This window comes from Sylvia atricapilla, chromosome 4, assembly GCF_009819655.1.
Source record: "Sylvia atricapilla isolate bSylAtr1 chromosome 4, bSylAtr1.pri, whole genome shotgun sequence".
NCBI lineage: Eukaryota > Metazoa > Chordata > Aves > Passeriformes > Sylviidae > Sylvia > Sylvia atricapilla.
The window spans coordinates 70,565,256-70,582,386 of record NC_089143.1 but is presented as its reverse complement, the minus strand read 5'-3'; the positions used below and the strand labels follow the sequence as shown (position 1 = coordinate 70,582,386).

At 40.3% G+C, this 17,131-nt stretch overlaps 1 protein-coding gene across 1 annotated transcript; it reads left to right on the top strand.

The window, feature by feature from the left end:
* The first annotated feature begins 609 nt into the window (after positions 1-609).
* ZGRF1 (zinc finger GRF-type containing 1) lies at positions 610-16,290 on the top strand. Its single transcript, XM_066318353.1, has 28 exons — positions 610-719; positions 840-920; positions 1,033-1,089; positions 1,540-1,725; positions 1,983-4,047; positions 4,362-4,444; positions 5,103-5,201; positions 5,517-5,690; positions 5,952-6,057; positions 6,139-6,239; positions 6,446-6,590; positions 7,339-8,003; positions 8,993-9,131; positions 9,505-9,692; positions 9,808-9,995; positions 10,595-10,734; positions 10,812-10,958; positions 11,546-11,660; positions 11,788-12,047; positions 12,497-12,656; positions 13,259-13,336; positions 13,483-13,630; positions 13,913-14,040; positions 14,323-14,446; positions 14,722-14,898; positions 15,027-15,161; positions 15,268-15,529; positions 16,008-16,290. The coding sequence occupies exons 1-28, from the start codon at positions 699-701 to the stop codon at positions 16,121-16,123; spliced, it is 6,288 nt and encodes a 2,095-aa protein (XP_066174450.1). The 5' UTR covers positions 610-698; the 3' UTR covers positions 16,124-16,290.
* The last annotated feature ends 841 nt before the right edge of the window (positions 16,291-17,131 follow it).

Sequence of the window (17,131 nt, the reverse complement as noted above, 5' to 3'; positions counted from 1 at the left end):
AAAAAAAAACAACGTGAATCTTTCCTCTTTTCGTCACATAAACTGTTTCTCGCCAATCCAAAGAGTATATAAAAATTTATTTTCAAATCTCTCGCGGCCGAACTTCAAATATGCGAAGAGGTTTGGTTTCACGGCGAGCTGGTTTGGAGAGTCAGTTATTTTTTTTGCATGAGCTAAACATGCATGACCGACTCCAGAGCTGTGACAAAAGCATTCCGGTAACCTCTTCTCTGGTATTTTGGTGGTTTTGGTTTTTGGTTTTTTTTGTGGGTTTTTTTGTTTTGTTTTTTTGGGGTTTTTTTTGTTTTTTTTTTTCCTGCAATTAAACTTTTGGGTGTTTAATTCAGGTAATTCTGAATAAGAGTATTCAGAGTTGCCAGCCATTCATTTAAGTGAACGAATTTGTCTAAAAGCTGGAAAATATCTTAACTTTTTTCTTTTTTTTTTTTTTTTTAACAGGAGTCTGTTCACTTGTTCTTGAGATTTCTCTTTAAAATGCCCACAGCAGTTCTACCTCACTGGTTTGATACTATCTTGCATCTAATTATTTTCTTTCAAGGGGAAAAAAGTAAGTAACTTATTGTCCACACTTTTCCTTCACAGCTCTGGTACATCCTGACTATTTCCCTGTCTCTCAGGCTGGGGGAAGATGGGAATATTTGTGAAATAAGCTGTTGGATGACTGTGTTGCCAAAGCAATGGCCTCTCAAGAATTTACTGTAAGTGATTTTTTTAACACTGTGCAATTAAGTAGGGATAAGTTTAAAGACTGTAGCTGCTGAAATATTTGAACCTTTTCTTACTTCTTATTTCTTCAATATTTTACATATTTAAAACAGGTGTTATACACTCACCAAAAGATGAAAAAATCAAAAACATGGCAAGACGGAATTCTGAGGGTTAGAACTGGCAGAAATCAGGTGAAAATTTGGATTTACCACTGTTGGATTTAATATCATCTGCTGCTGCCAGTGGCAGTCTAGCTGATTCATGAAATAACTGGTTATTTAAAATCTTATTTTTATATTACAGGCTACCTTGTTTGACGATAAAGGACAATGTCTGGAGAGTATTTTTATAAAATCTCAGGTATATTTTCTTCAGAGTTGTTATTTTTATATCTGATTGTAGTTTGTCTTTCAGGTAGCATTTCAATCACTTGTTTGGTAACCGAAACAGTATTTTTTCTTGTTGATATAAAACTCTGCTGCAGTGCAAATAATGGAAAGGGAAAACAGCTTCCATTTATTAATAGATCCTACTGTTTGTCCAGAAGGTTTCATGGAATTTTTCTTCCTTTGTGGTAAAAGCTGTGTATTGCAGTGATACATGAAATAATCATTGAAGCTAAGTGCTAATGCTTTTTAGAATATATGTATAGATAAAAGTATTATATGGTATTTGTGATATAGTAGGTATAAGTACCTGAATTTTTTATGTGTAAGTACTTAAAAGACTATATTTATTTAAAATAAAACTATGTAATATTGATTCTTATATAGTATTATTATCTACACCCTGCTGCTCTCTCTTTTCCAGGTCACTCCTGGAGATGATTTCGAAAGTGAGCGATATTTAATCACAGTTGAGGCAGCCAAAGTGAGTGAAAAGCCCTCTGAAGACCAGCCAAAGAAAACAGAAACTCCAGCAGTGGATAGAAATGGTGTCAAACCTGGTCTTCTGCCCCCAAGACATCTCCCTGTTGGCCTGAAAAGGAAGGTTACGGTGTGTTTTTGTTCCAAATTTTTGTGTCTCATGTTTACGTGCATTATAAAACACAAGGGGCATATATTTTCATGACTGGTAAATATAATAATAAATCACAAGGGCTTGTGGTTGTTTCTATGCACCTGTGGAATCCTGATGTGGATTTGATCAGAATATATTTTCAGGCCTTTGGATCAAAATGTAGTTCATGGAGTGTGCCCCATTTTTTAACATTTGATTATAAAGCGTGGATTAATTGAAAATTTCTCTCCTAGGGGTTCCAAGGGCCACGGCAAGTTGAGAAGAAAATAGCAGCCATGGAAGATGAAGAAAAACCAACAGTGTTGCCTTTATCTAAGGAGTGCCAAGGGAGTTTTCCATCCAAGTTTTATATCAGCTCTCCGTTGTTTTCTACGATTTGCAAGAAGGATGCAGAAACAAATCCCTCTGCAGGCTGTCAGGAAGAGGGATGGAGGGACAGTGGCAGAGAACAAATGTCTGTGCCCTCACTGCTTTCAGCTCCCTTTAGTGACAGCTGTGAGGAGACAGAGAAGCAAAACTCCTATCAGCTTGTTGTGAAGCCAGAATCTTCTCTCCTTACTGGGCACGCTGGTCCCGGGGCAGTGTCTCACCACATCAGGAGCACAGCACAGATAATTGCTCTTCTGAAGTCTAAACCAGCACAAGGAGACAGAGAGCAAACATCTGGAGACACTGGTTGTCTTTCCAGGTTTCAGGCAGCAGCAAATGCAGATTTATGTGACCAAAAAAGCCCTGTCCCACCTGCTTTTTCAGGCGACCCTGCCAAAGGACTCATTCCAGATACTCAGCACCTGCTTTTAACGCAGGGAACTGTAAATGATGAAAAGGACTGGAATGCTCAGTGGCTTCCAAATTCAGCTGAACAGCCTTGTGGTGAAGGAGTCACAGAAGGACAGAGACAAGACGAAAAGGTAAATAATTTAAGTCAAGATTTACAAGATCATTGCAGCACAAATAGTTACTTCCTACCTGAGTCCACTCTAAGTAGAATGAGTGACAGTCAGTTTGTCCCATCCTCAGGTGGCATTTCACGTTCAGCAAGTCCAAGTACCTTTGAAAGCAATCCTTTTGGATACAGGGAGCATTCAGGGTCTGACAGTCTTAGGGAGAATTTCTCTATGAAGATGCAGAGTGAGTTTCACCCAAGACAAAATTCAGAGGGAGTGTCTAGTGACCCAGAGCTCTCTGGGGGTGTGACATTGACTGAAGCTGGAATTGTGAAGGAGGAGTTCAGTTTGCAGGGTACAGACTGTAGTCCTGATGGGGAACTGATGGAGGTTAACTTTAACCTAATGGAGACTTTTGATTTTAATGACATAGACAATGAAGATGTGTGTGAAAGAGAAGGGAAGGAATTCTCTGAGGGAGACATGCCTTCATGGAGCCCAGGTTGCTTACAGGGAGAAGATGTAGCACAAGATGCTGCCTTGAGGCCTCATTTGAAGCCTCATTCGTGCTGTGAAGTAGAGACACACAGCAAAACTGAAGTCAAATGTCCAAGTTTTGATGGAGAGGAGGGTACACCACCCCAGCTTTGTGACAATGATGCCAGGAGAACTGCAGAAGATGCTGCAAACCGGACCAGAATCGAAGTGGAACTTTTAGGTGATGGATGCAACATAAAAGAGATCAATGAGAATCAGTCAAGTTCTGAAGCCACAGACAAAGAGAAGGACCTGGATGGCTCTACAGCACTCACCATCAGTGGCACATCCTGGAAAAATATCCAGCACTCTGATCTCTTGCCTGGTGACACCAGTGTTAAAGAATGTCACTCTGAAACCAGGGCGTTTGAGGCAACTGGAAGTCTTTCAGGTATTTCTCCCAGCAGAATAATTTCTGCCATGGACAAAAAGACCAAGGAAGGAGTTACACAACTTGAATGCATGGAATCCCCAGATGTTGGCTCAGAGCACTTCTGGGGTACTAAGAGGGATGACATTAAACCAGGCAGCCCTCTGCTGGCTTTGTCACAAAGATCAGATCCTTTAGAAACAGGTTATTCATCTCCAGAGAGAACAGCAGTAGGAGAAACTGCGCTGGAAAATGCAGAGAGCATAACTGCTTCTCCTGAAGCCTGCAAAGGAGAAACAATAGGGGTGGATTGCCTGAAAGGCACAACAGTGGCTGAGGATTCCTCAGGGCTCCCTGGTTTGGTGAATGATATCGCTCTTCTGAGAGCTTTGGCTCAGCATAGCACAGCATTAGAGAGCTTGCAAAAGATGGAGGAAAATGCCAGCATGTTCTGTGAAACAGACACTTCTAAGGAGACACTTGAACCCCCTGAGAAAGATGAAGGTTAGGTCAGCTTGTATTTTAAACTGGATTCTGTATGTCTGTACCTGTTTGATTTCTCTCATTTCTCCTCATGTTTAGAAATACCTTTAGAGTGATGTGTTACGTAGGTTCCCTCGTGCAGTTTTTACTGTTTAAAGCGACATTGTGAGCACCAAATCTCTCTGTTTGCTCTCATTCAGTTAAATCCTAACCGTGCAATTTGTTGCATGGGTAAGGTTTGCAAGACCTGTAAATACTCAGATGTTTTCATGTAAAAAAAAAAAAAAAAACCAGACTATTCACTGTAACTCACTGTGCTTTTCCATCTCTTGTAGCTGTAAGAGAGTTTACAGAAATGCCTTACTCAGAAAGTTTACAGGCAGCTTCCTGTTCATACTTTGATTCTCCTGGCCTTATGGTAACCAAGTTTTGACTACATATTTATCTGTACAAGATAAATTCATTTTCCACCTGGCTTCTGGAATAAAATTCTTGGCTTATGGAACCATAGAGGTTGAGCTACAAATTGCTTGGAGGCATTGTTTTTGAAGCTAGTAATAAATAGAGGATGTCGTCTTGACAATATTCAGGAGGCCTCATGTATGACAAGAAACTTAATGAAAATTGTAGTATTTAGTAATGTTTAATATCCCACTGATTTACCTGGTGCTTCTCCTTCCCTACCCCATCTTTTACCACCTTTTTTTTTTTCCCCATTATTTTTTAAATACATGACTTTCCTCGGAATTTTAGCATTTGGGTTGAAATACACTGGGAAAACTGTTTGCATTTGAGAATTCATATAATTTTTTATCCAATGCTATTAACAGCCTTTTTTCTTTTTCAATCCATCTAAAGCTTAAAGAAAGATTTTAGAAATCCTTCCCTTTTTCCTCTTCTGTTTGAAAAGCAAACATAGTTTCTAATCCTGTCATGAATTGTCCTGGCTTCCAAATAAAAAGGCTGTAATTGAAAAAGCTTCCTTTATAAATACAAGACATTTCTTAGCTTAAATTTTCACTTGAAATGGCTGTTGAATTGTTAGACTAATTAGGTTTTGATACTTTCCTATGCAGCCCAACTGTGTGGACAATTTATTACAGAAGACAGAGGCATATATTGTACCAATAGCAGCAGCCCAGAGAGACCCTGGGATATCTGACTGGCAACCAAAGGTACCATTTCTGTGGAATTGAAGTATAATTAACAGTGTTTCCTAAATTTCAGTTAAATGGTTTGCTAATTGTTATGTATTACACTGAGTCCTAATAAAATTTTAACTCATAATTTTTAGTACACTTCACTGTTGGAAATTTTCTGTGAGAGTTTTAAACTCAAATTACAAGGAAAAAAAGCCAGAGTTTTTGTTTCTCTTCTGCAGTGTCAACAGATTATTTTTGTTGTATGTGTAAAAAGTACCTGTATTGACTGTAGGTAGTTGCAGAGCAGTTTTTGCTTCCTGTTAGTGATAATTCCAATGCGTTGTGTAGCCTGTTGCCTTCCAAGGGCACCAAGTGAAAGGATCAGCAGCTAGTGAGGTCATGCTGAGAGCTCCACGCTCCCAGCTAGGATGGCAGCAGCACCCAGAGAACAAGGACTTTGCAGCTGAGACATTTTTCTCACCCCTCTTATCAAGGAATTATGACTTTTATGACTTCAGACAGGTAAAACATTTTTTTTGTTCAGTTATCTTTACTAACCTTAGTGGAAGAAAGTATCCTGTCAGTTTAGGATAGAAAATAGTTCATTTTTAAACTGCTACGGTCATATTGAAAATAATTATTTTTACTTACCTCTGTCATTGAAACTTCTTAATGTGTGACTTGTTTTTTTTCTGCTCCTATGATCAGTTGCACTTTGAAAAAAAAGAAGATTAAAACAGTTTAATGCTTATTAAACTGCTTACTCGTTTTTTAAAAATAAAGTCTCCAGGTTCCAGGAGTCTTCATAAGGATGATGTTGACGTTATCAGAGAAGGGAATTTTCAAATGAAGCCTGGTGTTATTGAAGTGCCAGGAATAAATCAGTCCTGTAAGTGAAAGTAAAAGGAGAAGGGCAGTGATTAGCCTCAAAATTTCTGCATGACTTCAGTGCTTCACGTGTTTCCCCTAGCACTGGCACTGGATGTGTGTCCTGAAGTGCCACCATGGACAATGTCACGCTCACCCTCTGACCTGAGACAAGCACAGTGGACTACCTGGGAACCTGGCAAGGTGGGGATTGACTGTCTGTTGCAGGTATTTTTGGCTTTACTTCCTGTGTGTTCGTGGCAATTTCTTATTTTTGAAGCTGTTTTATCTCAACTCTGAGAGGCATTTTAATTGTTTAGAATGATGAGAGAGAGAGAATACTGATAGAAGAGCTGTAATCAGGGGGTTTTTTCAGTCATTCACCTGCCATGTTAATTCTTCACCTGTAGATTTCATCAGAACCGACTTCCCCACTTGATCCAGACTCTACAATTTCTCCACCTTGGGGAAATGAGGAGACTGTTGGAGACATCCAGGAGTCCCTGACACATGGGATCTTACCAACTGAACCAGAACTCCCAGATTTTTTTTTCGGTAAGAATTTACAGTTTTATACTGGCACCTCACAGTGCTTTGGCTGGAAAATCTCTGAGGATTCTTGAAGCACAATGAACTGCTATCAGAGGCAGTTACTCTGCCAATTATATTCTCCTGGAAGGGACTTTAGTAGAGGGATTCAGTTTTATAAAGAAAAACCAGCTTCTTGTTTGGGGGCAAAAAGGCTTTAAGCTAAGCTTCTAAATGATACCTATGTTTTTATTTACCTGCTTTTAGTTTTCTTCCATATTCAGCTGTCCTCTGACCCTCTCCTACTTGACACCTATCTGTAACTGTCACTATTGATAATTAATTTAGTCAAAAGGATGCTTTTTGGTACTAAGAGCTTATTTATCTGCATTGTTTAATATTTATTTATAGCTTTGTGGGTTATCTTTTAGAAAAAGCATCAAATGTTAAGCTGGGTGTTTCCTAGTTGGCAGCTGTCAGTGACATCAGATTTATGACCTCCAGAACACAACCATGTTTAAATAATGGTTTTTTTATATGAGCAGAGTGGCTACATAATGTGTTCTGAATGTGGAGATTTCAAAGAATTAAAACTAACTAAAAGAATCACACAAAATCCATCGTTTAGTGTAATACTGCACAGGAACAATCCAGAGAGCTTCCCAGTTAGAAGACAGGATGTAAAAGGAAGAACTTAGAATTCCTTCCTTTTTGTCCATCTGAAGTGCCACCCCTAGGTGCTGCAAGTTGCTTGTAAGCTGTGTTTGCCCCACAGCCCGGGAGAAATCCATCTGTCCAGAGGAATGCAGCCTCCCACGATTCAAGCCCATGATGAAAACACGAACTCCATTTGTCACTCTTCCTGCCACCGGTGAGATTCCTGACATGTTTGGCCTCACTGAGAGCCAGGAGGTCCAGCAGTCTTTGGGCTCTTCAGGAGACAATTTGTGCAGCCAGGCAGTGGCATTTCCTAGGAGTGCTTCTGGCCCCGAGGACAGGAATTATGAAACCTCCGTGTTTGGGGAATACACGGAAGATGGACAAAGGGGATCTGTGCCACCAGCGCTCCCTAATGTGACTTCCCAACACAGACAAAGCAAGTGGCTGAAGTATCAAAGCTGTGCTCAGTGTGATTTGATCCCTGAAAACAGCGCTGATGGGGAAGAGAATGATGACATCTGTGCTCACAGCATCCTCGGAATGCCGCCGGGTGACACAGGCGAGGGCAGAGCCAGGAATCCAAGTGCTCCCTGCTCTGCACCACTGCTGCCAGCCAGGAGCCCGTCTGGGGAACACTCCAGGGCTGCAAACACCAGCCACCCAGCTCTGGTTTCAGGGGGGGAGGTACTTTCCCTGCACTTAAGGCAGACACCTTTGGCTGCAGCCACACAAAAGGTGTTGAGTCACCTGAGCTGCCACGTCGGAACAGGAGACAGCCAGGTGTGTAACTGTTCAAGCAAACACAGCTATCACTGACACAAACACATTCCTCTGGCCAAAGGGGTTGCATTTATCTGATTTCCTGTGAGATATTATCAGTATGATTAGATGAAATGTTTCTACCGACGTAGTGACACCAAAAAATGTATTTTTTTTAAGTGCCGTGACTAGTCCTTTGTAAAGGTAATTCCTTGGCACACACAGTGCCAGATTTAGATTTTTAATCTGAATGTTCATGGCAGAAAGATGAAAGAAAAACTGCTGGACTGTTTTGACATCTGTAATTGGTAAGAAACTCTGTGCATAAAGGGTTTTTCTTAATTATGGTATCAGGCTCGTTCTAATGAACACCTATTTTTTGCTTCAAGGCACAGTCTCTGACTTCAAAATATTATAAATTCCTTCAGTTTTAGTTGTGTAGAAGTCAAGTTACGGCACTGAATTAAACTTTTGTACAGCTGTTTGTGACCAGTAGACAAATGGAGTAAATTGGGGTAAAACACTAAATCAACCACAAGTCAGGATTTTAAAGTTGTCAAATGGTTTTGAGAGTTGAAGAAAATGTTAATTCTTTCTCTTTTTTAAAAAGTTTTTTTGGTTCTTTGGTCCTCAAAGCACTATCCAGTGCAGTATTTTTGTGAAGTAGAGGTGAGGAAATAATATAAATATATATTTCATATGTACACTGGTATACATATTGTGTGTATTTTTATACGTACATACATACATATATATATATGTGTGTGTGTGTGTGTGTGTGAAATCCAAAAAACATGATTTTGATCTACATCATTTACTCTACAGCCTTTGGAAATATTATCTTTGTTATTATGAATGCAGCCTGTTTGGCAAGGGGCAAATTTTTAACCTCGTGATGCATCCTAACTGGCAACCCAAGCTCTGGGGAAATGTGTTTTTACAAATCTGCAAAATTTGTCTCATTCAGGGTCTTACAGTTTTTATTGGTTTCTTTTCCTGGGTCTTTTTAGGACATAACAATTTCTGAGTTGTCTTTTCCTCCTGTGGATAAAGTAAAACATGCCAATCTTCCTAAAAGAAAGATTTCCATCCCAGCTGTGTTTCAGTCTCACACTCACTACAAACAGGTTTTTAAAGCTGCTCTGACAGGTGAGTCTCTGCTCTGTGAAATGCTACATTTTAAACATTGCCTGTTAAAACAACGGGGTGCGTTTCATTTTTTATATAGATACTGAAATATATTCAGTCTATACCCAAAATTGCAAAGACAAACCAAAAAGGCAGTACACTTCTGTTCAACTATATAATCTCAGGGCTGTTTTCCAGTCTTAAGATTCCTAAGCCTTTTTTTTCCCCCTGGATTAATTGGATTTTGCAGGTCACATGGTTTCTTTTAGGACTCAGATTAAATATTTTGATTTGGGATGGAAATCTTTCAATGAAAATACATTTGTTTGAATGTTGTCTACCTGTGTAAGCATTCTAAGACGGATGTTTCTGTTGTTTTCCTTTCCCTACCAAGAGCAACTGAACATAATGCTGTTTGAGTTGGCACAGAGACTGCACAATGCCCTCTCCAAAGTGGATTTATCATTTTACACTGAAAAAGTGAAAGATGGGCAAAGCCAGAGCCAAGGAAGCTCTGCTCCACTCTGCAACCACATGCGCCCTGCTAAGCTGGTGATGGTTAAAAAAGAAGGCCAAAACAAGGTGCTGTTTATTCCTTGTGTTTTCACACTTTTGGAGTGAAAGTATCCATTGCTTTCTCTTATTTTCTTGCTTGTTTCAGTGCTCATGGACTTTCTTCCCCTCCCTTCCCTTGCAGGGTCGTTTGTTCTATGCCTGTGATGCCCCAAAAGCTGAGCAATGTTCCTTTTTCAAGTGGATTGAGGATGTGAACCCCACACAGACAAAATCCAGACCGAGTGCAGTGCTCCATGATACAAAAAGTATTGGGACATACCTCAGGAGTCAAAAGATTGCTGTCTATGAGGAATGCCAGCTTTTGGTGAGGTATCCTGAAATGCTGTGCACTTCTCTCAAGTGCTGTGTGAATTCAAGGTTTATGAATATTCCAGTACCTCAGGATTCCAGCAGGATTTGGCATGTTTTCTCTATATTTAAAGAGTAAAAATTTCTTTCTGTAAAGAAATGCAAGAGCTAAGTTAGTGACGGAAAAATATTTATAGCGAGGGTATTTCTTTTTAGCAAGGATCAAAACTGCTGACCAGCAGCTTGATCAATTGCTTAATGTTGCAAACTGTTGCATTTGAATTATTGTTCATTTAATCTTCAGTAGGAGAATTTGATTTATTCTCTACAAGATTCTAATTTCAATGCCAGAAGTCATCTCAAAGGCTATTCTGTGTTGTTTAACTGTAGAGCAAACAATTTAATTGTGGGCTGAGTACGAGAGAGTTTTGCAGTCAAGACAAACGTATTTAAAACTTGTTCGTGTAAGATGATGTACAGCCACTTGGTCCAACCTGTGGAGGTTTATTATTTTTGGTGCCAAATCCAAAATGCGCCTATTGTTTACGTACTTTTTTTTTTCCTTTTTTTTTCCTTTCATTTTTTTTTCTTTTTCTTTTTTTTTTATTGCAATTTCCCAGGAAAGCTTTTGAAATTCCAACACAGCGATACAGTAAATTCAAGAAATTTATCAATACACCTGCCAGCTTTGATGGTGACTCCAAACCCAAATTATACCTGAAACTAAGCAGAAAGGAGCATTCTTCTCTCTACAGCAAAGGTGAGCACATACTAAACATCAGATTTAAAAGGTGGCAGTAGGAGAAGCTTATGAGGACTCTGTATTTTTTTGGGCAGATGACATCTGGGTTGTTTCAGAGACTCTGCACTTTGATCCCATCAATACCTTCATTGCAAGCAGTGCTTTCTTTGGACCATCCTCCAACAATGAAATAGAATTGCTACCACTGAAAGGCTACAGCCCCTCCAACTGGAGATCAAACAGTGAGTTCCACATCAAATCATTCAGAACTGTGGGAAACAACTAAGGAAAAATCCAGCCAGCCATGAAGGATGAGTTTAGAATTTCTCAAATCTTGTACATGATTTAATTCACAGTGGTCTTTTCCCTTGTATGTTTGAATATATAATTTAAATACAGTAATTAATGCAATTAAACCTGCAAAGCAGCTGGCAAATTCCAAATGGGTGGGGAAGAAATGAGAATAATATGAAGAAAGCAGTAAATTATGTATTATGATATAGAATGCAAGTTGACTCTCAGAGTGTAAGTAAAAGAAATATGTTTTTACTGTCCTTGAAAAACAAAATACAGAACCTCAAACAACTCACTGGAAATTTTATACTTCTATAAATAGCCATCTTTCAAATCTGTGATTCTGCAGAAGTTTCTTTGTTTTGCTGTTGAATTGAGTTAAAGCTTTGGGGTGGTTTTGTTTTTTAAATGAAGAAGATAAAGTCAGTTAATTACTCTTTTAGCATTTTATCATTTATAATGAATTTATTTAGCTGATTTGAAAATTCTGCTCGTTTAACTTCTTTCTCGTTTTGTTTTTCTGTGACCTTTCCAGTGTGTGTTCACGCCCTGCTGGTTGGTAATGCCAGTGGTGAGCTGGCATCCTTAAGGAACATGGAGGAGCACTTCAATCCATCCACGTTACCACTAATCCCATATCTCCTGAAAATGTGAGTCGCTGTTCTGTGATAACTGTGAGCAGGGCAGAAAGCAGCAGCAGTCCAATGTAGGGATATCAGAACCAGGAGATACAAATTACATCACATCACGACTTCTGGCTATTTTTTGTTTTCTTAGGAATTTTAATTCTGAAAATGCTACAAAAAGAGTCAACAAAAGGAAATTTACTCCACCTGCCATGAGCCTGAAATGCTCAATGATGTCTGGCCCTGTGAGCTCTGAAGTGGCAATGGGAGTGGCTGAAGAGATGATCCAAAGGTTCTCCCTGAACCCAGACCAAGCAGCATCACTGATTCACATAGCTCAAATGATGACTTCCTGTGAAAACCCCAGACCAGGGGAAGAACATCAAAACTCCCCCATCACAATCATACGTGGTACACAGCCAAGAATTGTGATATTTGCTGCTATTGTGTCTTTACAAAAACGTTGATTAATTTGACATGCTATTTATGTGAAATGCCAGAATCATGATAATGACTGTGACATTAATACGTCTATTCTGTCAGCACAGAACTTTTCCCTTTAAATTTTCATTCTGCCTTTTGCGGGATTTCACTGAAGCATAGGAGATTTTGCCTAGATACTTAAACCCAGAATTATTTAATGTCTTCTGCTTCTTTCTTTTCACATTAAAACCACTTTTTATCATTTATTACCTTTGTTTTTCTAAGTGTGAAGTTGCCCCTGGATACAGGGAGCTGCTGAGGCAAGTCCGTGCAATGTTTTTAGAGGAATCACAGCATAACTGAAGTTAAAGCAATTGATTCCAACTTTCTAGGAAATTCTCACTTGTAACTTGGGCTTCTTTCTGCCAAAATACCAGGTGTTTTTGGAGCTGGCAAGAGCTACTTGCTGTCTGTGGTGATCTTATTCCTCGTGCAGCTCTTTGAAAGCAGTGAAGCTACAGAGGGTCCAAGGGCAACTCCATGGAAACTTCTTATTGCTTCTTCCACCAACGTTGCTGTGGACAGGATACTACTGGGGTGGGTTACTGAGGCTTTGACAAACTCTTCTTCCAAAACCAATAGTGCACTCAACACTGTAGTGATAATTGTGTTGGTATTTCCTGTAAAACACATCAAAAAGACTGATTTCTTTCCCTAAAAGGTGCTACACACAGGCTTTAATTTTACCTCAGCTCTTTTGCACAGTTAAAAGAGTGAAAGCTACATAAAACATTTACAGAAGACTACTTTAGGCTTTACTCTCATCAAATTTACTATTAAAATCCATTATGACAAAGTAATACTGCTCAGCAATCTTTGGGATGTAGCAGTAGGGGAAGGAGGAGCAGACAGAATCAGATTTTTGAAAATTCAGTATGAAGTTAGCATGAAATAAACCCATGGTTTGGAAGGAAAAAGGAAGGGAAGATACATATTGAAGAATATGAGAAGGGAATCATCAAGGCATTAAGCATTTTTAAGCATTTTTATTTTTTTGAATTACTGAGGTACTTCATCTCATTAATCACTGAAGTTTGTGTTCCTTAGTGTTCTGATGTGTCCTTTGAAACCACTTTTAAAGCTTCCAATATTTCTTTTTTTCCATTTCTCTAATGTTTATCATCTCTTTTCCTTTAAAGTCTGCTCGATCTTGGATTTGAGGATTTTATAAGAGTGGGAAGTATAAGGAAAATCACAAAAGCAATTCTTCCCCATAGGTAAGAAACCTCTTTGAGGGATCTGAAGTAATTTGGGGTAGATTAATACATTGCTGCAAATTGCTGTTATGTATAAAGTATGGTTATTTTTCCAAGCACTGCTATTTTCAGTTACTGTAATGTATGTTACAAAATCTTCTTTGAAGTTTACATGCAGGCTCAGGAAATGAAAATGAGCAGCTGAAAGAGCTGCTTGCTCTCATGAAAGAAGATTTGACTCCAGCTGAAAAAATATACGTCAGGAAGAGCATTGAACAGCATAAACTGGGGACCAATAAAACTATTCTGCAACAGGTACAGTCAAAGAGAGGGGATGGGAAAGCAGGGATTTGCTGTGTCTTATCCACAGGGCCAGCAAAGGGAAACTGGGAATCCCCTCTCACACCTGCCAAGTTCCTGGTTTTCAAATATAAAGTGAATGTTAGGTTTGATTCCACCTAATTAGGTATAGCTTAGTGTCCTGTTTCTAGAAATAAATTTAGGTGTATTATCCTGCTATAGTTACGTGCTGCACAGGGGTTAACTATGAAATGATCCTCACTTTTTGCCTGCCCATTTTCTCCTCTCTCATGAAAGGTGAAAGTGGTTGGAGTGACGTGTGCTGCCTGCCCTTTCCCTTGTCTGAACACGCTCAAGTTTCCTGTGGTGATGCTGGATGAGTGCAGTCAGATGACTGAACCTGCTTCTCTCCTTCCCATCGCCAGGTACAGCCTTCCTGTGGGGCTTCAGCAGGGACACAAGCTCCAAATACTGCCAAACCCCACACCTTCTTGAGCACACGATCCCCGAGGTCTCACCTTAGAGAGCAAGAAGAGTGATTTTAAATTGAGGCCTGTCCTTAGGTGTTATTAAACTGGGGTGGAGAAGGGAGGCTGATGGGAAGCAGTGTGATACAGAAACACAGCACACGCTTTGGTTATGAACACTTTAACATCCCTTTTAGAACACTTTCTTTTCTTGTTTTTTTTTTTCTCGTTCTTATTTAGGTTTCAGTGTGAAAAGCTTGTCCTTGTTGGAGACCCCAAGCAACTGCCACCAACTATTCAAGGATCTGAGAGTGTTCATGAACAGGGATTGGAGCAGACTCTCTTTGACCGGCTCTGCTTAATGGTAGGTGCTGCTAAACACACATTTGGAAAAGGTGGAGAATAGAATTGTAGGTCTCCTGAATCACATGGGGAATTCTGGTTCAGGTGGCAGAGGATCAGGTTTTCACCATTGCAAAATATCATAAAACCACAGAATGGTTTGGGTTGGAAGGGACCTCAAAGGCCACCAAAATCCAACCTCCCACCACGGACAGGGACACCTTCCACTAGACCAGGTTGCTCTGAGCTCCATCCACATGAACTCTTCCCAGTCCTAATTTCTCTATCATTCTTTAGGGACATAACCCAATTCTTCTTCGGACACAGTACCGCTGTCACCCTGCCCTCAGTGCCATCGCCAACGAGCTCTTCTACGACGGGAACCTCATGGATGGGATTTCTGAGGAGGACAGGACTCCTTTACTGGAATGGCTTCCAACACTCTGCTTTTATAGCGTTCATGGCATGGAGCAAGTAAGTTCCTCAACATTTTTTATATATACTTCTTGTATAAAAGGTCAATATTGTGACTTTTCCTCCATTCCATTTCTTTTTACATTGTTGGTGAGAACTAATTTGGGAATCTTTTTCCCTCTTCCCAGATTGAAAGGGACAGCAGCTTTTATAACATGGCAGAAGCTCATTTTACAGTCAAGCTCATCCAGTCTCTGATTGCGAGTGGAATAGAAGGAGCTGCTATTGGTGTGATTACACTTTATAAATCACAAATGTATAAGGTTTGTATCATAAATCAACAATAAAAATCAATAAAGCCGTTTTCTTAAATGTATTCATACACTGAATTGCCAAACTCATCCCCCTTCCCTGTTTCTTTGCCCACAGATCCAGAATTTGCTCAGTGAGGTTCACTCTGAGGCTTTTGAAGTCAAGCCTGTCCAGGTGTCCACAGTGGACGCGTTCCAAGGCGCTGAGAGGGAAATCATTGTCCTGTCATGTGTCAGGACAAGGCAGTTTGGGTTCATAGACTCGGAGAAGAGGATGAACGTGGCACTAACAAGGGCAAAGAGGCACCTGCTGATTGTGGGAAGTCTGCCCTGCCTGAGCAGGAACAGGCTGTGGGGAAGAGTTATTCACCACTGCAAAGGTAAGAATTTCTTTGCTGGGGTTTTTGAAACCGTGCGCCTGATTTTCTTTAATTAGGCTATGTATAATACGCCTCATAGTGTTTATGTACTGTATAATAATATCTAAAATCTATGCTATGTGCACTGGAGCAACCGCTACGTTCATTACACACACACTCCAACTCTTAATATTACATAGAAAATCTAATATATTGCAAGAAAATGCAAGAACGTGCAAGTTGCTCATTTGCAGTTTTACCTGCAAACTCTTTTTATACTCGAAGGGTTTTTTTAATCCGGTGATTCAACTTTACCTGCTTGGCTGACATCAAAGAAAGCATCTTGTTTGTGACTGAACTCCGAAGAGCCATTTTCCAAGCAGAAATATCACAGCCAGTCAATACTCTTGGGGAAATAGATGTTGACATTGCCAGGGGCTGATTCCATGATGGATGCTGTAGAGAGAGATGTAATTATCCTGTTTATTGCTGATTTTAGGACGGGAAAATGGCTTACAACATGCAAGCCAGTGTGAGCTGCAGCTAAATGACATTCTCAAGTCTTACTTGGAGAATTGGGAGGAAGAAGAACAGAGAAAGAAAAAGAGAAAATAAAATACGTATTGATTTTATGAACAAAATATTAACTGCTTGTCTATAGCAATAGTTCTGGTATTTTTAATCTAGTATTTATTTAATTTTTGTTTGGATCTCAGCGCACTGATACTTCTGTTTGACCTTTTGGTCCTATGACTAAAAATTATTAAAGTGACTTACTTTATTTGGTTGATAACCGTAAATAGAGTGATTTTTTTTTTTTTTTTCTTGAGAATTGAAATCCTTTCATGCTTACGGTGTAGTTAATTATATTACTGGTATTTCATTGTTCTTCAGATTAAACACCATGGCATAGTTAGAACAATTCTGTCACCTTCCCTATTTACAGGTAGGTCACATCCAGGAAGGAGTTTGGCTATAACAATTAAAAGGGCCCTTCCACAGCTCTTGAGAAACTCTTGAGTACCATCCAGGGCCTACAAGGGCTCCAAGAGAGCTGGAGAGAGACTTCTCACAAGGGCATGGAGTGACAGGACAAGGGGGAATATCTTCAAATGCCAGAGGATGGGTTTAGCTGGGATATCAGGGATAAATTCTTCCATGGGAGGGTGCCGAGGCACTGACACAGGTTGCCGGGGGGCGCTGTGGCTGCCCCATGCCTGTAAGTGTTCAAGGCTAGGCTGGCCGGTGCTTGTGAGCAGTGGTGTCAGCCCTTCCGACAGGTGCCCGACACACCGGGAATTCTTCCCGCTCCGCTTCCCGAGTTTCCCGCTCCCGGCTCGCTCCGTCTCCCGCCGCCGCCAGAGGGCGCCGAGCGCACGGCGGAGGGAGCCGCCTCGGCGGTGATGCGCCCCTCCCGCCAGCCCGCCACTGGGCCGCAGCACCGCTCCGCCCTGAGGGGCAGCGCCGGCTCCATCCGCCGGGGGTGGGCTGAATGGCGCCTTTAAATTACTGCTGACACCTCTGTCCCAGCTCCCTAAAATCTCAATCAACAAGCCATTAGAACTCAACGGGAGTAAAACTAAATCCTCGTTTAAGTGTATTTATCCGCTCTCTTTTCTCTCT